General features: G+C 42.5%; 1 protein-coding gene across 11 annotated transcripts in view; it reads left to right on the top strand.

Moving 5' to 3' along the window:
• Positions 1-22082, top strand: part of zfhx3b (zinc finger homeobox 3b) — a 331901-nt gene that overhangs the window by 238423 nt on the left and 71396 nt on the right. For 10 of the 11 annotated variants that reach the window (XM_058089529.1, XM_058089531.1, XM_058089533.1 and 7 more), the window contains 3 exons: positions 9535-12045; positions 12154-12733; positions 14409-14905. In XM_058089529.1, coding sequence (XP_057945512.1) covers positions 9571-12045; positions 12154-12733; positions 14409-14905 — 3552 coding nt within the window. In that variant the 5' untranslated portion in view covers positions 9535-9570. The remainder of the gene's footprint in view (positions 1-9534; positions 12046-12153; positions 12734-14408; positions 14906-22082) is intronic. The other variant, XM_058089536.1, reaches the window with a different exon arrangement.

Genomic DNA, 22082 nt, shown 5'->3' with positions numbered 1-22082 from the left:
GCACTCAAACAATACACACACTCGATGACTTTTATCTCCTCCCTAACCTACACCGCTTAGAAATGTAGCCCGCAGATAAGGAAGCCAAAAATAAATGGCAGCAAACTCCAGGCCGAGTCCTTCCTGGAGGATGTGGACTCTAGTCTACCCAGGAAGATGAGCACTGTTGAGCGCTTTGCTCAAGTGATCTCTGGCGATTTTCAGTCGCGCAGAGCCGTGTGCTCAGCAGGCCGCCCAGCTGGGGCCCAGATGTGGCAGCGGTGTCATGCAGAGCTGAGGATACAGCAGATAAGAGGGCATGGTGGGTCTGTACCTCGGTTTCGGGTCTGTTCCTCAGCGGTTGTAGCTACATGAACTTTGACAGCCGCTGTCATGCATAATGCCTCACTTCCCAAACACAGCTCAGTCTAGTAGATTTATATCTACCAGGTGCTACAGTGAGCACACAACTTTGGGATGACAGAAGGCATGTGGTCATTTCATCAAGGCAAATGAACAAGGGCAGCAGTGTTTGCATGTGTCTGTGTAGATGAGGGGCAGGGGGGGCTGCTCTTTCTCAAATATAGCTTCACACCACTGAGGCTGTCACAACATTCAGACCAGGAGGGGGGGAGGAATATTAAGAATTTATCAACATGCGCTTAAAATATCACACTGCTTAATGCATCTCTCTGGCTCCCTCATTTGCCTGATTTGTATCATTCTCCCTCTTGAGAAAAGATTTCTTATTGTTTTATTCTTCTTTTGAAATGATGTATTTTGAAGTTCTGCTGCAATGTCCAGCTGCTTTAACTCTGACCTCTGTGCCATTTGTCACAGTTGAGGGTTGTATGCCACCAGAGCCTCATATCCTTTTGTGTAACATGCACACACGCAGGAGTACACACACACACACACACACACACACACACACACACACACACACACACACACACACACACACCTCCCAGCTACACAACACAGATCACAATTGGTTTCATTGTTTGTAAATGCATATTAGAATTGGGTTACTGGGTTTCAGTTTTAGCCGTGTGGCAGCAGCTCTCCCTCATGGTAGACGAGGTCTCCCTGGTGGGGTCTGACTATGAACAGATTTACTGTGAAGACTTAAAATGACTAGGGGTTGTTGCCTTTTTCATTTAGTAGTTTTGTTCACTCAAGGGTTTTAAGAACAGTATAGACATACACTGTTGTTCTTCACATACTCACACATTCATGTGGAGGTGTCTTTCAGCAGTGCCCCTCTTGGACACATTTGTGTCTTTCAGTTGTCACTTCCTTGTCACTGTACTACTGCGGAGTGAGGGTCCTCCTTTTGCAGGGTTTTCTACTCCGAAACGTGTAGTTGCGGTTCACAATTTGTTACCGTAAAGATTTTCCATCCCAACGGCATACGAAATGAATGCAAATTGACCTCCTGCGCACCCTCAAACTCTTTGCAGTAGAATGCAACATAGTGTAAATGCTGCTAAGTGTATTTTCCTTTCATAGGAATGAGTGCAATCTGCATTTGATGAATGTAATGCCATGATGGTAAGCCACGGTTAATTACAGGGTCCATGGTGTTCTAGTGTGAGTGCTAACTGTGGATGTATGCTTCTGTGGTATGACAATTACCATGCATTCAGCCACATCCATTAAGGTCACAATCACCATAAGGGCTCGAGCTAAAAAGTAAAGAATTTGGGGCTTTGTGGGGAAAAAAAATGTGAACATATTGTAGCTGTTCTTTTCTAACTCTTTGTCATTAATGACTCAAGCAAATGCCACGGACCGAGCAAAGAGACTGTGCAAGGTCGTCATAAGAGCCCTCTAATTATTTATCCAGGATATCCTAGTCTAGAATTAGAGGCCAGCGCACCGTGGCTTTCATTCCATTTTTCCCCCAAAAATATAAATCATTTCTGCATAACACCCCTCATCCCTGTCCTGTGCGTGTTTGAGGTTTGTGAATGTGTGTGTGCACGAGACTGCACCACCCTTCAATATCAGTGTGAAACTAAAAGAATGGTAATTGACTATTTTCCACATTTAAACACTGTAACTTTCCCTGCTCTGAATATTGACAGCCTCCGACCACATTAGTCTGGTTTCTTGCTCATTTAGCCTTCTCATGTCTCCTAAATGGGATCTTATCACCCTGCTGAGGGCCAGACCTTAAAGTGAAGCCTGGGCCAAATGCTCACGCTGGCCTATATATTCATTTATAACTTCTTCACATCAACATTGATGCTGTTAATCAATACAGGGGTGTCTCATGCAACTATGTTTTTTTTTTTATGATTTGTGTTCTCATGAGAGTGGTATGTTCATTTTATTCAAACTGTCAGCGAACACAGTGTTTTACCAGGTGCATGACTCAGTCATTACTAAGGTATTTGATTTCCAGATTACTCAAAGAGATGCAGGATTATAGACATGTTATTCATGCCTCCTTTCTGTCTGTCAGGGCATGATCACTGTGCAGGCTCAAATTGAGGAAATAAAAAAGATTCAGAGATACAAATGAAATGGTTTAATATATTTTCCTTTGAGACCTTCAGTCATATCATTGTCCCTCACAAGATCATGGTTAGATTATTGCTCTTACGCTTGTGTTTAAAATGTCATTACTCACACTCATCCAATCACCAGTCAGAACTCAGCCAGGTTACATTCACTGTCTCACAGAAAGTCAGATTTTTTTTTTTACTTGTTACAAAGATGCACATTTTCCCCATTCGGGCATTGCGAAGGGCACCACGACAAAGATGCTGAAGAGCTGTGGATTGCCGACCCCTGACTTATACCAATTAACCTCGATAAATGAGGGATTAATGTATATTACTATATCGGTTTCCCGGCTCCCTTACATGTTGTTAATGTATATTGCTTTGCTGTCTACGTATGTATCTATCTATCTACATTACACACATCATAAATGGGTTTATCCATTCATAGACTTAATGCAATGCAGTAATCCCTCATTTATCATGGTTAACCGGTTCCAGACCTGACTTTGATAAGTGAATTTCCGCAAGGTAGGGTTCCTTATTTATGAATGTAATACTTTTGTAGATAGAACATAGGAAACGTGTTTACGACCATCACCTAGGGACCAGTGTAGAATACTACATATGTTTTTCAGTGCGTCTCCTGAATGCCTTTAGATTTTACTTACTTACTTACTAATTTTTATTTTTGGAAAAGCTTAGTTCAAACCAGTGGTTTTTAAACTCGGGAGCAGTCACGGCATTGTGACGGGGCGGGCATGGGGCTCTTATGAAAGCACCAGAATTCTTTCAAGAAAATATTCCTATTTCAAAACGTTGTACTGGAAGTTGAAAATAAATGCGTACTCTAAATGAAATACATCATCAATACGACTCCGAGTTTGTGATGGGAGTATTATGACCAGGCTCAGAAATGGTTAGATCCCTGCCTCCATGATACCCAACAAGCTCATGATGATGTCTGATCCACTTCTCATAGACTGACACTGGTTTAGGCAAACAGTGTGTATAATGTGCTTCAATGCGCATATTCAAGGATGTAGTCAAATATGGTGGACCCACCATTTTGGTGGGGGCAGATTAATCCAGAATTGATAATATTTCTATAGCTACCTAAAGTTTTACAATAGTGATAAGTAAACCATTTTATTATCGGGCTCCTAATCAATAATGTGGCTTCTTACGGTTTAATATTTCAACGGTATTGATCATTTTAACAACTGTGTTTGTGGTTTCCTTAACTGCAGCGCTGCTGAAATGTCTGTACATGTTTGTGTACGTGGCATTTTGGTAGTAGAGCTCTAAGTATACCACATTTTGCTGCACGAAAATGACATTCTAATGCCTTGGTGATGTTTTTGTTGATGTGTTGTTCTGTTGACCTTGGATTCACCCCCTGTACCACGTTCATGCTGTTACTGTGGTGGAAATTAAACCAAGTGCAGTGAGCAGCCTTTAAAGCTTTTAGCATGTTTCCTCTCGGTCCTCTCATGAGAGAATGTTTGCTTCCAGCATTTATAAATAGGGGCATATTTCATAATTAGTAGAAATTAAGGTCCCGGGGCTCACACACTGTGATCATCTTCTTCTCCCCCCTCGTCCCTGACCTTTTTAGCTAATTTTTCTCATTGACTCTCTCCATTTTCCCTCACACTTTTCTTGTTGTTTTGGTGAAGTTTACGGTATACTGTACATGTAGGAATTCTCTCAAGTCACATCACGTTTATTGCTCCGGTAGAATGGTGCCAGTGTGGCAGAACAGTGTATAAACTAGCGAGTGTCTTGCTTCTACATTCCGAACTATGGGAAAGTCAGCAGTGCATGCTAATTGATGTGCAGTTCCGTTTTAGACTCGAGCAAATCATTCACTACATATCTGTTGGGCTTAAATTGTGATGTCTGTCTAAGTAATGTTTTGAAATATTTTCAAAAAGAAGTAATTCCGAGTGTGAAATTACAGAACAATTCTACAATGCTGTTTTTGTGTCAGATTGTAAAACCAGTGATGGTTACAGTTAATGGCTGACAATTACAGTTCTTAAAAAAATATATAACATTTGTCAAAGCTATTCTCAGGATTTCAATAAGACACATTTAAATGCAAACGAAATTAATAAAATATACTTTGGCTGTTCTGACTTTAACTCCTCATGAATGAAATTATATGAGCCAACCAGCCCCACTATTGCGCCTTGCTAATTGTAGGGCTTCCTGCTGTGTGCAGACTGCTTCCCTTTGCTTTGCCACCCCACCAGGCCTCTCGCTAGAACACTGCATAGCCCAGTAATTAACCCAGAGTTAATTTACTACCTTTAATTACACCACAACGCTGTATTCTATCTGAAACCGGGGAAACCTTGAGTAAAGCTGACTCTTTGAGGTCAACGGAAGTTGTTTTGTTTTGATCCGATTTTAATCAGGCTGCAATGTGTAAAACTAACATGTTGCTTTATTTAAAAATTGTTTTTCACTTTTTTTCCAACAATACTAAATAGATTAGGAGTGCGGCATGTTCGGTAAAGTCATCTGCAAGGTTGCTTTTCAAGTCCAAAGACAAAGAATACTAAAGTAGAACTCAGCGAACCCCAGATCTAAGCCAAGGCTGGCCAATCCCAATTTGGTTCAGTGCCAAATTATACACCATTGTGCATTAATCGATAAGTAATTAAGGACAAATATTATTAGGAAAAGGATTTTAATGGGTTCTTCTTTGGCTCCATGCCATGTATGTTCCTCCACAGTTTTGTGAAAATCAGTTAAGTAGTTTTTATTAATTCTGCCAACAAACCAACTGTAATTTAAAAAAACAAAACAAAACATGATATTGTCAAGACATTATTTTTTCTGGCCAGTATTGGTAAACGGCATTGCTTGGTAGTGAGAATGGAATGTTTGCTCCATTCATTGCCTCAAGAGTATTTTCTTGTACAGCAAACAATTATGTTTTAATTCAGCTCAATTTTGGTTACACACACATATATATATATATATATATATATATATATATATATATATATATATATATATATATATATATATATATATATATATATATATATATATATATATATATATATATATATATATATATATATATATATAATTCACAACAGAGGTTATATCAAGGCAGTGTGTAGAGCGACACCCCTCATACATTAAAGAGAACCGACTGAAGCCAACATGAGCAAGCACTTGGTGACCAAGGCAAGGAAAAAAAAACCCTCTGGAGAAGAAACCGCCAACAGACGCCAGGCTCTGTGTAGTAGCCGTATTTTTCGAACAATTAGGTTGCAACAGAATGTTATTTCAGTAGTGTTATGTTAGATTTTGATACATGAAGTACATTGTATATTAACACCGATGCAATATGGGAGCTGTCTCCATAGCAACTTGAGCTTTAATGCATCCAGAGCTTGACGGAAGCAGCACGTCTCACTTGTGCTATTTCTTATAAATACTCTCACAGAGGTGCCTGTGGCCGAACACCCCCCCACCATCTCACACACACACACACACACACACACACTTTTCATGTAAACAACCAGCGTTGTTCTTCCCACAGACTCAACACCACCACGGCTATTTCTGTTCGCCCCACACTGATATCTCCTACTGAAGATCATTGATTTTACGGGAAACCCTGTTTACATCCTGAGTGCCATCGACCTCAGGTGACATTTTGCCTCCTGCGGTCAGAACAACACTGAAGTACCTTTTATGTCTGCATGAGCAAAATAGTCCAGCACATAATTACAGCACACAAACAACAATGCTGTACTGTATCTCCATGTGGTTAATTGGGATATTTACAGGTTGAAATCTGTAATTTAAAGATAAAAGGGATTGCTACAAAGATAGCTTTATTAACCGTCATTAATTTCTTGAGGGTAATTGCGTGTCATAGCATCAGTATTCACACAGCATATTGTATGTATGTAAATACAAGACACACAATGTGATGGCATGCCTTTACAATGATGATAATGTTCACTTTTTGACATTGTTGTCCGCAGAGTGTACACCTTAACACAACATGTGCAGTGCTGGCTAATGTGGATTTGGTACATTGGCTAACATTGGCGTCATTGTTCTCAAAAAAAGGGAAATACTTGCAATTCATTTGATACTATTGACATTATTGATACAAATGAAGGTAAACATGTTGGTAGAAACAGGTTTTGTACATACCAAAGTGCACTTAGCCATGTAAAGTTATGTTAAATAGTACAAAGCACTCACCTTTTTTATAAGCCATCCATTGGAACTAACTTGGCTGATAAACCCAAGCCTCGATTTGCCTAAGGACTACAATGGTTTCCCCCATCAATGAGCATGTCCCTAGTGCAACATCAAAGGCCTTCTTGCTTTATCAATAAGAACCCTTCCTCCCCACATCTTCCTGTAACTTGCTTAGTGTTCATGCCATTGATTTTCCAATAAGCGCCCTTTACCCTGCGGTGGCTGGTCAGGCCCAGTAAAGGCAGACAGAAAAACGTAAAGAGAGACAAAATTAGACCTGTTGCATTGTTAGGACTCCTAGATCAATTTAAAAGGTGGTTTTCTCTTGTGTGCAGATTAATAGGGTATAGTTGGAGCCTACTAGAGCTCAAAGTTTTAATGAGGTCAAAATCAACCCATGCAGGACCTCTTTGGAGAACTGTCTGTTCCGAACACAAGACGCAAGGTCATGATTTGACACTTATCACCTACAGCCACTGCTCCCTTGTTTGCCCTGCAAACTCCTACCAATGTAAAGATGCACAACTTAAAACATATGTCATTTTCCATTCTTGTCAAAGGACCTATTTTCTAGCTTGACAATATTTTGTTTGCTGGGCTATTGGAAAGAAGTAAAGTATGACTCTTAAGGACCGTAGTGGGGGGGATTTACATAAAGCTTGGAAGGCAGGTGCCAACAGGACTGTGTAGGCTAAAACCAACCTTCATATCGTCTGAGGAATTCAGCTTTTTTCCCCCCTCTTATCTGTCGTTGTTGAATAAAACTTGTTTACGATTTGAACAGTTCAGCTCAAGTACTGAAACCACAGTGACATCAACTACAACAGATATAAAACAGAAAATGACAATTATTTCTGTACAATATTACTATAGACAACAACACTTAAGGGCCCCAAGTTTTCCTGTCCGTCGTCTAGAATTGTTTGGTGGTTTAAAGCTTTTCCCCCACTGCCTTAAACAGGTGTCACTGAGCAGGCACAGTCTCAGAGACAAGCATTGTATCAGCTGGCCCATCTGCGACTTACCGACTCCAGACAATCCCATTGCTCATCAGTAACCGCTTTATTGAATTACACCATCTTGATTTTAAAGGGCAATCCTGTTTTCTGTAAGCAGTAGACACAACCATAGCGGTGCATATCTGCAGCACTGACCAAGAGTAACACCAAGTCTCCTGCTAATTGCTTGAGATATCGTACAATCATGGATGTACTGTAAATACAACTTTTCCCACATAATTCAGACTTATCATGGCAAAGATGAGTGTCACGAGTCTTTGGAGGTCAATAGCCATGTTCCCAGTTGATGTTAATTTGTATGCTTATCTGCATGAGAATATATGCACAAAATAATGTACAAATCTACAAACAAATCGTATTTTGAGTGTTTACATCAGACAAACATGTCTTCCTGCTGGTCTTTACAGCCAGAAAATATTGCTTCCTCCGTACCTATTGTGATACCTTCCCTATCATCGGGCACCAGTTGATAAAGTAACATTGAATGTACAGTATATGCATTTATATTATAAGTTATTCCTTTCATACTAGTGCTGTGTTGTTAGTTTGTCTTAATTATTCAAGTATCATTGCTGACAGTGAACAATATTATTGTTGTCTGGGTGTTGGAGAGGTTTCAGGTATATTGTGCGGGTGGGAGCTTCATCAGACATTCATGAAGAGCGAGGCAGACATTATCAATCTCTCCTCTCCCTCAGTGCTTTATATGTTCGGGCGAGGGCGGTAGACCCCACTCTGATCACAGCTGAAATTTGCATTCATAAGTAAATAAGTAAATAAATCTAGTCCAAGCCATGAATGTGTTAATCAAGAGAGGGAGAGATGGCAGCGGGCTTGGTGCTGGGAAACTTTCCTCATGTAATATTCAGCACCGTAGGGTTAAAGGGCAGCCCAGAGTTATTGGTTCCAGCCCCGATTGCCCCCTTTAATCAATGACGGCTGCATCCCTTTAATAAAAGTATTAGCTCAGCAGTATCTTTGAGTTATCATTTTATCTATTCCCTGCTCTAAATAGAAGCCCATGTTGGTCCTCTCCGGTGCTCAGGGCATAGCGAGATCCCCGAAGCTCAGCTACTATTTATTTTTTCAAGGGTGGAGGATGGCTGTATTGTTTAAGAAGGGCCTGAGCTGTGAAGGCAAGATCATAATACAGCTGCACTCATGTTTATTGAATTTTTGGCTCATAAAAAACACTTGCTTTGATTGCTATAGTTAAAATTAATACATATCTCACGATTGCCTATTTTCAGCTGCAAATAGCGGCACTGTTGAGAACTGCTTTTTTAGCAGCAGTTTTCACTTTTTTCTTCAGGTTATGTAAATGTTCAAAGTGCTGATGGGATGGCGTCTTGGTGTCCAATTATCTCGCATCTATTTGATCCATTACACAATGCTGTTTTGCCTTTTTTCTGACTGCAAGTTAATTAAAAATAGATGTAGGATTTGTAGCACATAAGATTAGGTGTGTTGTTTAGAAGGTAAAGATAAAAGATGGTACCTTCGTGATATGGCAGGAAGATGAATCATTGTATTGTTTCAGTGCCTAATTTCGCGTAATGAACACAGTGTCATTTTTCTAATTATATTGCAGTCTTTTCTGTCGCATACATTTCTTTATTCACAGTGTCTCTTTTGTTCTTTCCATAGGTGATATTGTCTTGAAATAGAATAAATAAAAAAAAGATTGCATAATTGACTACCATTTTTGTATTTGCATATACTCTGTCTATATACTGCAGAAACACACAATACATTTATGTATCTCTCTTTTTGTGTGCCCTCAGGCCTGGATGCGATGAACGCCTCATGTAGGCATCAGCATGGACAGCTGTGAGTCTCCCGTGTTTTCTGGGACAGACGATGGGCTCAGCTCCTCCCAGCAGCAGCAACTTCCACAGCCCTGGAGCGATCACTCAAGCCTGCAGGTTCCTTGCACCAACCAGGCCCCTTCCCTGGACCCGCTGTCTTTCTCCGCTCCTTATCCTTCTCAACCCCCAAACCCTAGCGCTCTTCATGACGAGCTGAGAGAACTACAGTCCCAGCATCAACAGCCAAAACAAACAGCCCAGGCCCATCGTGAAAGCCCTGCCACCAGTCAGCTGCATTCCAAGAGAGAAGGTCTTGAGGAAGAGGAACACGACGGCGTGAGCTGTGGAGAAGAGGAAGAATCAGAGGACTTGGATGAAATGGAGATCGACAGCTGTTTCCCCAGTCTTCAACCATTTTCCGGGGTACCTATGGCTCCAGGAGGAGGGGGCATGCCTACCCTTCTGCGCCATCAGCCCACACAACAGCAGGGCATGCCTGAAAGTGGAAGTGAGGAAGGAGAGGAGGAAGAGGAAGAGGAAAGTAGTGATGTAGAGAATTTGGCTGGAGAGATAGTCTACCAACCAGATGGCTCAGCCTACATCGTGGAGAGCCTCAGTCAGCTGATCCAAAGCGGTGGGAGCACGGTTCCCGGCCTACTTCCCACAAATTCTCTCAATAGTGGAGGAAAAACGGGAGAACCTGCTGGGACATCATCCTCAGTCTACCCTCAGATCATCAACACGTTCCACATAGCCTCGTCCTTTGGGAAGTGGTTTGGCAATTCAGACCAAGGTTTCTCCAATACCTCAACCATGGCAGGCCTCAGTCCTGTCCTGCACAGTTTCCGTGTCTTCGATGTGCGGCACAAAAATAACAAGGATTACCTTAATAGCGATGGGTCTGCCAAGACGTCCTGTGTATCCAAAGATGTTCCAAACAATGTGGATTTATCCAAATTTGATGGTCTGGCCCTCTATGGGAAGGGTAAGCCAATTCTCATGTGTTTTCTCTGCAAGCTGTCCTTTGGTTACGCGCGTTCCTTTGCTACTCACGCTGTCCATGACCACCGCATGACGCTATGTGAAGATGAACGCCGTCTGCTAGGGGACAAGCATGCATCTGCTATCATCCAGGGCATCGGGAAAGACAAAGAGCCCCTCATCAGCTTCCTGGAACCAAAAAATAAAAGCTCTCCTGTGCCACCTCCCCTGCTTCCTGTGAACTCTGGCCAGAGCTTTTACGGCACATTTAGTGGTGTCCATCTAGAGTCTGGAAGCAGCAGTGGGGGCAGCGAGACTCTCTTCAACAAAGACTCTGACTCTGGCCTCCAGCAGCAACAGCAGCAGCAGCAAACCCCGCTAAGCTCTGTCTTGTCTCTTGGAAGGCTGGGCACTCCCAAAGCATCCACTCTTTCCTCTACCCCAGGCTCTGCCAAAGACTCCAGTGCCCTGTCGAAACATGGGGGAAGAACAGAGGAGCCTGCTGGGAAAGAGATGGCTTGCAAGGGAAAAGACAGGGCCACCGAAGGCCATGGGAGTACAACACACCTATCTAGCCAGATGAGGGGTTCAGGAGAAGAGCAACTGTCATTAGGGGAAGACGATGAGGTGGAGGCAAAAGGCACAGTTGTGACCGGTGGTGTTAACAGTAGCAGTGGTGGAGGTGAAGCAGGGGAACCAGCTGTCTCAAACCAAAGCATTTCCAAATCTCCTTTATTAATGCCTAGTAGCACTCTCCAGCCTTCTGCCTGCACCCCTGCAGCCAGTTACACACTAAACAGCAAATCCCCTGCTTCCACTTCGTGCTCTGTCAAGGAGGAGGTTTCAGCTACAGATGGTGAGGGGAGATCCTCAGAACTCCCTCTGAGCTTTAACTGCCAGGGATCTATGGTTCCCATGGCAATGGCAGCAGCCAATGTCAGAAAGAGTGAGGATGACACTGTTGGCACTTCCTCCTCACCTCTGTCCTCTAATGCTGCTGCTGATGAAAGTGCCAGTCGAGATAGTGCCACAGCTCCAGAACCAAATGATTGCCCAGCTGAGGAAGAGGAGGAAAATGGATCCCTTCTGCAGCAGCACCACATGCACCACCATCATCATCACTTGCATCCATCATCTCATAGCCACACTCACCCACAACCCGGAGGTTCCTGTGACATTACAGGGGTGAATGACTGTTCGCAGAACCACGGACCCAGTGGCGGTGTGGGAAGTGGAGTCGAGTGCCCTAAATGCGACACGGTTCTAGGTTCCTCGCGCTCCTTGGGTGGTCACATGACCATGATGCATTCGCGTAATTCATGCAAGACGCTAAAGTGTCCCAAATGCAACTGGCATTACAAATATCAACAGACCCTGGAGGCCCACATGAAAGAAAAGCACCCGGATTCGGGAGGCTCCTGTATGTACTGCAGCAGTGGTCAAAGCCACCCTCGTCTGGCTCGTGGAGAAAGCTATACCTGTGGATACAAACCTTTCCGATGTGAGGTACGTAACTAAACAAAGTCTATAGCTTTTTGTATTCAAAGGAAATGTTATTTATAGTTTATGATATTGTCGTGGTTAGTTCATTACCTGTTTTCCAATGTCCTACAGGTGTGTAACTACTCAACCACCACCAAGGGTAACCTAAGCATCCACATGCAGTCGGATAAACACCTGAACAACATGCAGACGTTGCAGAATGGAGGCTCAATTGGAGCTGCACAGGAACAGGTGTTTGGACATGGCCCAGGTGGCGTGGTGGCCGTGCCCACAGTGACCCAGGCCAGTAGCCATCATCCTGCCCACCACCACCCCACACAGTCCTCTTCCCATGTAACTGGACCGTGTGGGGCTCCCTCACCGACCAAGCCAAAGAACAAACCTACTTGGCGCTGTGAGGTATGCGACTATGAAACCAACGTGGCACGGAATCTCCGTATCCACATGACCAGCGAGAAGCACATGCACAACATGATGCTCCTCCAGCAGAACGTGACTCAGATGCAGCATGGCCGACTAGCGCTGGGAGCGATGCCCTCGCCCTCCGAGGCTGAGCTCTACCAGTATTACCTGACCCAGAATATGAGCCTACCACCTGGCCTCAAGATGGACCCAACAGGAGCAGAGGCCCAGTTCTTGATGGGGGGCTTTTCTTTAGATCCCAGCATGGCTGCCTTGGCCCCTGCACTTGGTGAGCGCGTACTTTCATTAAATATATATCACACTGCAAATTCACTAGTAGGGATGAGCGAGTGCAACAGTATCTGTGGGTGTGGTGAACCAAAAATGGGCGGGGTTTAAATCTGTACATTATATTAGGTCTGAAATTACCATGGGTTGATGAGAAGTTGCTATATTTATTGTTTATTAACCAGCTATATATGTGTAATGTGTATTTATGTCAGTGATCTGTCAGACTTATTACTTTGTAGAATCAACTCTTTTCTTAGTTGCTTGCGCCGTTTGCAGGCCCATAAAAAATTATCCTTATACCAAATCTCCCACAAGCAAAACACTAAAACACTCCAACATGGTGTATTGCGAAACAAAAGTCATATACTAGTTTGTATTCACTTACTTGAGTGTGGCTCATCATGTTGATATTTTGATATGTTAAAAACAATTATGTAATTTCAAGTTTGTGAGCAAATCCCCCACATCTGGCAAACGCGTGTAATACAACAACATATTTTTTATTTCTTAAAAGATGTTTTCACAGATACGTTTGCCAGGTATTGGACAGAAGGTCATGGCTTTTAAATACTCTTTGTATTCCTATTTGCTTTTAGGTGACACCATATTGATGTAGTTGTGACTGAAGTTTACTTTGTGATACCCAATTTTCCTGCGAGCTAAAGGTTAATTAGGGGGGTAAAACTTCCTCTCCTTGACTTCCCCCAAAGGCAGCTTTTTATATTATTATTCTCAAACTGCTGCTCACCCTCACCATGAGAGTTCCTCATTTTTTTACAGCTTTGTAATTGCAGTTATATATTTTATCATGGTCAAAGAAGGCAGGTTAGAGGGGCTCAGCATGGATAATTAAGCAACACAGAAGTGTGTTTGCCATGCCCACAGTTTGTACGGACTTGTCTTTAACTGTTGCTAGTTCAAAGACGCAAACAAGAATTGATTGCCGTGACTAATGTTTTTTCCCTCTTCACCATCTGGTTCGTTTTCCTGTGAGGTAAGTTCTAATAAGCATGTTACTAGGGAGACAATGATGACACACTCGCGGTCCATAAATGTCAGTAGTGTCATCATTGGTCACTATACAGATGTCTTGAACCTTACACAAAGAATCACATAACTCTATAGTGTTATATATACAGTAAGTTTGGGTGGATATCTGAGAGGATCTAAAATCGTAAAGGGATGTGAGAGGTGTGATTTCGTACACTCCCTTTGTTCCCAGCACTGACGATGTAGTTAAAGAAAGACACACAGTGCGTGAGAGAGCTGAAAAGAGGAAGAACTGGACGTTTGGAAAACAGCAACAATTATACATCTACTTATTGAAGCTTTGAATTTGGGGGGGGAATAGTTAAAAAACATCAACAAAAAGAATAAAAGTAAAACTACGGCTTAAAAAAACTCTTGTCTGCTTCTTTGTAGATGTACAACTAAAATAAGGCTGTGTCAAAATATTAACCTAAACCAAAAAAGTTAAGTTTTCATTGTGAGTTATTCATCCTTGGTCTCTGATTTAAAAAATGTCCCCCCAAAATGTGACTTGTAGTTCAGTGCGGCTTATATGTTTTTTTTTTCTTCTACTTGACTTATGTTGTGTATTATAATAAAACATATGCATGTCTTTCTTTCTCCCTTCTCTCTTTTCCCTTGTCTGTGTTCCCATCACATCCAAGTAGGTGGAGAAATTCCTATGGACATGCGACTGGGCAGCGGGCAGCTGGTGTCTGAAGAGCTGATGACGCTGGGAGAAAGTCTATCACAAACCAGCGACCCGTCTCTTAAACTCTTTCAGTGCGCCGTGTGCAACCGCTTTACCACTGACAACCTGGATGTACTGGGCCTCCACATGGGTGCAGAGCGCAGCCTGCCTGAAGAGGAGTGGCGAGCCGTGTTGGGTGACTCTCACCAGTGCAAGCTGTGCCACTACACCACTCAGCTCAAGGCCAATTTCCAGCTGCACTGCAAAACAGACAAGCATGTTCAAAAGTACCAGCTTGTGGCCCATATTAAGGAAGGAGGCAAAGGCAATGAATGGCGATTGAAATGTGTGGCCATCGGCAATCCAGTGCACCTGAAGTGCAACGCTTGTGACTACTACACCAACAGCCTGGAGAAGCTGAGAATGCACACGGTCAATTCCCGACACGAGGCCAGCCTCAAACTATACAAGGTCAGTGGTCTTACATTCTTACATCGGCAATTCACCAATATTCCCCATAAGAATGATGTTCCTGCTTAATGAAGCTAATATATTGTACTGTAGAATGTGTAGGATGCTATTTTTAGTAAGAACTACATGATCTTGACCCTCTTGGGACGCTGGGCAAATTTTTATGGATTTTGTCACAAAATTTTCCTTCGGAAATACTTGAGCAGATTCTTCTTTTTGGAGTAAATGTACAGAAACATGAAGGCTATGTATAACATAGGAGTTTGAATCACACTGGAAAGTTTTATACCGCTTTGGAGACACCACAACCTCATACATACGACATTAAGTGAATCTGACTTTGGAGGTTCCAATAGGAAGTCTGTATGTCAAACAATTCCCTTGACGGCTTCCATGTTCTGGTAAGACTTTCTATCATATGTTGGATTGTGTTTGTTGTTGTTGTTTTTTCCATTAATGTATCAAAAAAGAACATTTGTGAAGTTAGAGGTCAATAGAACAGAACAGGGTCCTTCTCCAAAGTGCCCCTTGCAACATTGGAAGAATAGTAATTGCACCACAGTCACAGATTCCTTGGAGGCACTCATGGTCATTTGTTGTGTAACCTTACAGGTCGCTATATAGAATTAAGGCCACATTGCTTCCATGAAAAGAACGCAGCAGGTTGAAGCTGTTTTTAGACGTAGGGGTGGATCACTTGAAGACGAATGAAGAAGTGCGAGGAGACAGAGGTTTGGTGCTAATACTCAGAGCAGGAGAGGCTGAATCGTTCTCGACAGCTGTATTGATTTTTGCTGGACTTGGAGCTTCACCTTCTCCTCTAATCATTCCATAATAGCCAATGGATGAACACTCTCTGAACAAATGGCCATAAATCTAACAGCCCTGATTCCACTTAGGTACCTATCCTGTGTGTCTGCGGTTCGGGCCACTCCACGCGTAACCCAAACTGGCACACAAAGCCACATAGAGTTACACACACAACACATTACAGATAACCACTGATAACACATCCTCTCTGTAAGTCATTACATACGCTTCAATATAATCATAGTCATAAGTTCATTCAACTTCTCTGTGAAGATGTTGCGTTTGTGTATATCAACCACATGTTGATATACATGTATTAGAATATTTTATCAAGCACAGATTAAAAGGCTAAAAAGCTATCTAATCACATTAAAAGCCAAATTTGAAGTGGTCTGCAAAGTCCTTCAAAAAAGACTGCCATAAAAATCACTCCGATTTATAGTATTATATTATAGTATGCAGTTCCCCTGCCTCTGAGGCATTTGTACTGAAACAACATGAGAGAGAAATCAATTTTCAGGGTTTGGTTAAAGGGGAAGGTGAAACACATGGCTTCTAGTAATGCCTTTAAGGAGGTCCAGGGGACAAGGTGGAGTCTAGTTTGGCATGTAATAGCATGGGGGAATGCTAGGAAGCCTCACTTGCCCCTTATGGATGCACACAACAATGGTCAAGAAGTGTTTTGTGAAACCACAGACAACCTGACATCCCTGTGGATCTTTCTGCCAGACTTACTCTGGCCCACTGTCTAATGACAGCCTTGCATTAAACAAGATTAGATCCTGGCATCCTCCCTCTCACTCTTCCTCACACCTTTTGGGTGGGATGGATTGGTTTTATCTCAGAGGATATACTGTGCAGTTTATATTGCATTAGATGTGTGATTTCCTCTTTGCAGCGAGTCCAAGTGGAAAAAAAGAACCAGATTTTCGTCTTCTGTCTCTTTTTTCCACTGAAGTTTTTAAGAGAAGACATATGTCATATTGCTGCTCAGGCTGTGGGAGGATTAAATATGTACAACACATCTAGGAAAGATCATTTTGTGACTTAAGCTTCTTAAGTTGGCTCCATGTTTCTTAAAACTAATGTATCTTTAGAATGTCACTGTCTAGAATGTACCTGCATTTTTGCCCAGAGAGGTTCTCAAAAGCTTACATTCTCCCAAACAACGCTTTCTCATTGACAGGAATTGCTTTATGAACTTAGTATTTTATGACTCACAAATGTGATTAGCGGACAAGAAGTACATGGTTGTGAGGCCACTTGGCAGTACTGACTGCACACTTGATGTCACCATCAGCACTGCTGAATTTACTGTCCTGGTGGAGATACTGACAGACACAAACCCACATTAGCCCACACGTCTGTAAACCCCAACTTGGCATTTCATGTAAGGCCAAATGAAGGAAAAGCACTGTTCATTTATTCCTGGCCAAATAAATCTGACGCAAACAGCATCATTTTTCAACCTTTTTAGGAGAAAATAACTCCTCAAGTCAGCATAAACAGAGTGTAAGATGTGGGGGGATACATCTCCAAAATCAAACTGGTTTGCATTAAACAGTCCCTTTGTGTGCACAGCTCTATATAAATTGGAGCCTGTAATTACTGGAATTAAAAGGGGAGGTTGAAACCTAGAGCTAAGCTGGATGGGATAATTTGAGAGTCTGTGGTATGTGGCCCATATTAGGGCTTTCTAAAAATATCATCCCCACCACCTCATGTATTGGAATGTTCCAAAAGACCACAGAAACACCCAGCAAGTCACCCTGACCACGCAAACCACCACACATTGAGGGGGTGATGACTTCTTCCGCTGTGTGCTCTGCTCTCTGATGACAGACACACATTCTAAGCACTGTAGGCTCTGTCGGTGCATCCTTGTGCTGTGAGCATGACGTTTTCCTTTTCCATGTGGACCAAAGGTTTTCACATGGTATCTAAAAGGAAATGAGTTTGTGTAAACTGTACATCGCTTCTTAACAAAGCCAGCCACTAGTGTCATTTTACACTTCCATGTGTTCTAGCAAGACGCCTCAGGGCAAACTATGTGTTAGTTTGGAGGTGAGATGAGTGGAACTAATCCAGCTCTTAGGCTCTGGCTGCTCTGGCCAGACACAATGGGTGGGGCCAATCCAGGCCCCGCCACAAGCCCAAGCTTCCAATCAAGAGTCGGGGGAGAAAGGGGAGGAACACGGGTGGTGGTGATGATGGTGGTGGTGGGGGGTTAGCTGGCAACCTTCCTTGTCTCGCAGGCCGGTGCAATCGGCGGTAATTGAGATTGATTGGATGTTATTTTTCTTCTTGCAAATGTAGTCCATTAGCTTGGCACTTGCATAATCAGTTTAGAGCGCAGTTAGCTGAATGTAATCATGTTCCTCAGTGTCTGCTCGCACAAAATCCACTCCAGATGCTGCTTGGCCATGGCCTGAAAGAGGCAGAGTGCCGTCACTATCAAATGGGGGATCTTTAATCATGAAAGTCCTGACACCCCTGCCTCCAATCTTGGTCTTGCCCTGTTGAGTATATGCAAACTTTTTTAACTCACTCACGATGAGCTGTCAAATCCACTGTCTGTCGTTTATACGTCAAACTTGTGAACACATAAGATGAACTTTTATTTGCATGCACATCATTTATGCAACTCAGCGGCAACTTTGAACAAAAAAACATGTCTTTTGGAACGTCATGGTACGATCCACAAGAATTAGTGTACACTGCAGCATGAAAAACATATCCAGTCCACAGAGAGGTCAAGTAAATGAAGGAATTAGTAGCTGCGTGGCATCAGCATGTTTCACTGACTTGCAGGTCAGATATCTTTACATCAATGATTAGAACTGCCGCCACTGATTTATGCAGTGAATATTGCAAATAAGTGGAAGTTATGACAAAACATTTGAGTTTCCAGATTTGAGTCACCGTCAGTACTATTGAATGTTTTAGCCATTGCTATTGTCTGCAGAGCAGTTAAATCCTTTCCCAGGGGTTACAACTTTGAAAGTGTGCTCTGATCATGCACAGTATGTTCCATGTGGAATAAGACAAAAAGGATGCCAGGTAATGTGAGAAGCTACTTGGCAAAGTGACGTCCAGCCGGCGCTTGGCCTAACCCTCCAGACATCTATGAAGAGGAGGTGTAGGAGGAGGATTGAGAGACGGGATGTGGGGGCAGGAGGGTGGGAAGGATAGATACTCTAATTATCATGGCTTGCCTATGATTGTTCAGTAATAGTGCTCAGTGGGAAAGGTTGCAGCAGTTCCAGGAAGAGCTGAGCGCTGATTTACTGGTACTACCGCTCTAATAAAGCGCTTGCTGCACATCCTGGGAGACAGCCCATTCTCCCCTTTTACATGCTTAAGCTTTTGATTGCACATAGACGCAGACATACCTGCACACATCTTATATGAAGTTTAGGGACATTATTTAAATCACATTATTTAAACTATTTTCTTTACATGTAATCTCATTAAGCTTGTATCATGTCCTGGAAGGATGGCCCATATGCAGCACTAGTTGCTGTATTTAGTGACCTATGGGCTCTACACCTGATTGACAGTGTCAAATGGCACGTAAACGCTGCTCTGATGACTGCCATAAGGGGGACGTTGTGAATCTGTGCGGTTTCTAAGCTGAAGGAATGGAGAGAGTGAGGCAGGCAGGCTTACCGGCTCTGTGCCATCAATACATCACTGGCTTAGCCACCAGATTAATGGCCTCCGAGTGGTCGCGGCTGCAAAACTACTCAGCGCCAAGGTCTGTGTTCAGTGGGGCTTTACATGAAAGCAAGTTAGGGTGAGGAGGCTGATGAGGAGACAGGAGGTAGTCTTATGGACCAGGAGGCGCACAGAGGGACCTATGTTCTGTTTGGGTTTAACCTACTGAGTAGGGCTGTGGGACATATATATTATGCTTAATGATGGGTATGTGGCCCTTGCTCTTGATTTGTATATGTAATGTATGTCCTTGCCTTGCGTTGTTTCCAAAAAAACCTATTAGATGTACCACTGTGATTACTGGCAGTTTAACAGCCAACACAATACATGAAACTTAGGTTTCGTCTTAGGTTTATTCTGGTAAAAACAAAGGCAAAGGTTTCTGGCTAATTTTTCAAGTGTCTGAACATACACGCAAACGACCTGAGCATCAACTGTGAACGCCTTCAGATGTGCACACTTGTCCACTTATCACGCCTGTCCTCTTTTCTTGAGAAAAGTCTCTACTTGCGGATTGGATTCTGGATCCAACACATATGGCTATATGTTAAAAGCAGACATTTGTAAAAGATGAATCGCTGTTTATTATCAACTTTGATCAGTTCAGGTTCGGCAGCTATCTAGGAGTTCTCATGAGCACTTGGAACTCTGACCAACCACAATGGAGTGGGCGTGGCCGGAGGCGGGCCATGGGTGGAATTAATTAAAACAGACTGTTTTGGCACGAAATCCAAAGAAACCCAGCTGGAATGGGTGCAGAGTCTAGAAGATCTACAAAGCTTTATGTGCTGGTTATTGTGCGTAGCTGCTCTATTGGAGTCCACAACTCAATACAAAGCTCTGAAAATGAGCATAATAGGTCCCCTTTAAGACACAAACAGCATAAATGGTGTGGAACTGTAACTGTACGGGTTGGGTAATTTCTGAGATTAACTGTCCAAAAAATATATAATAACTTTAATAGTTGTGGTGATGGCTACGGTTTAGGTTATTTTGAACATGCGTACAAGTTACACTGGAGTACATCACATGCAATTCACAGTTCCACATGTCTAAAAAGAAGTAGGAAGAATAAGAATGCTGATTTAATCCTACCCCCCATCTGTTTCACATCAATTGAAATACACATGTTCAATTCCTGTATTCCAAAGTACTCTTTGCCAATGGTAAACACATAGGAAAACGATAACACAATATAAGATTGTGGTGCAATGATCAACATTAATACCAAATGATAATAATAGATAGATTATAATAACTAATAACTAATAATAGGACTAGTAGTTGACAGAAACATGTGACAATACTTCCCACTGAAATGATACCTTCAAAAGTACTAGTGCCTTTGTAAACTGGACTTTTACAGCTTGGCAACATACCTACACCATATTTGACAGTGGAAAGGCACCAATTTGGCACCAATAAGTAGCCCTGTGGGGCACATTAGTATAGATTGTACCTTGACAGAGTGAATTGGACTCCTACGGTAGCCTTATTTCTGACAGCGTGGAGCAGTGGTCTGAATTGATTTCAAAGAGGGCACATTTTGCCTGTGTTTTTCCTCTCATTTCCTTTGTTCCAACATATCCCCCCTTAGGTCTCTTCAGTTTGTGGTTCATTGATTACATTTGGACTACAAAACCCTTGTTGGCTGTTTGTTGTCGTTTATGAGTCACAGAGACAACAAAATGTGCAAACGTTCCCCTCAGTCAGGCTATTTTGGACTGGTTGTGCTGCACTGCATCTCTGTGACTTATAGAGTCTTTGCTAGAACTTTAGCGCCCATCAGTTGGCGGTTACTGTCCATCCGTGTTTTTGCCTAATTGCCATATGCTGGAGTCAAGGGTTTGAACTGGGAGCTATAAATCTATCAGTGTTATGCAGATGATGTTTCCTCCAGATGTAGAAGAAAAGATTTCATTCTTCAGTAATTAAACGGTGCAGCACCGAGTGTCATGCGGTTTTTATTGGAGCCTCTGGAAAATATCATTTGCATCTTGTTTTCTCATCATGTCTCTGATTTTTCAATACAAAATATGTGAAAAAAAACTGCAGAGAATAGAATCCCTTGTTCAAATGATTAGGTAGTGATGTAAGAGGTAGTGATGGGGAATGTAGGGTGGAGGCTCAAAGGGGACAAAGGCATAGTTTTCGATTTGAGGCAATTTTATAGTTCCTCAGATGGAGAATTTCAGGGGGGAAAAAGTTATTTTTGAGCACCAGGAATGTTCCCAAATGTTATCTTTCCCACGGGTGTCGTCTAGTACACCTGTGTTTTACTTTAATCCTTCTGCCGGAATAAGAGACAAAAGGGGGATGAGTGGGAGAAAGTGATAGTAAATGAAAGCAAGAACAGTTAGGGACAAGAATGTTCTTCAGTTTCTCAAGGGTGCTGATACTTTATGGCCTTCGCATTCCTCCATGGCAAACGCATACCCAAAACAGTAAAAAATAAAAAAAATACTACTATGCTACTTGTGTGATGCCCTCCCCATATATCATCTCTTCTGCTTCCTCACCTTCACATCACCCTGCCTCTTTTATGTGGAAAAATCTGCTCAACAAACGTGATGAAAGCAAGTGAGAGAAATGTGTTCTTTTTACAAACATGTCAAAAAGCACAAGAACTCCATACTCTCCCACAGATCTT

This window comes from Doryrhamphus excisus, chromosome 12 (assembly GCF_030265055.1).
Source record: "Doryrhamphus excisus isolate RoL2022-K1 chromosome 12, RoL_Dexc_1.0, whole genome shotgun sequence".
In the NCBI taxonomy this organism is placed as follows: domain Eukaryota; kingdom Metazoa; phylum Chordata; class Actinopteri; order Syngnathiformes; family Syngnathidae; genus Doryrhamphus; species Doryrhamphus excisus.
This window is presented reverse-complemented; position numbering and strand designations above follow the sequence as displayed.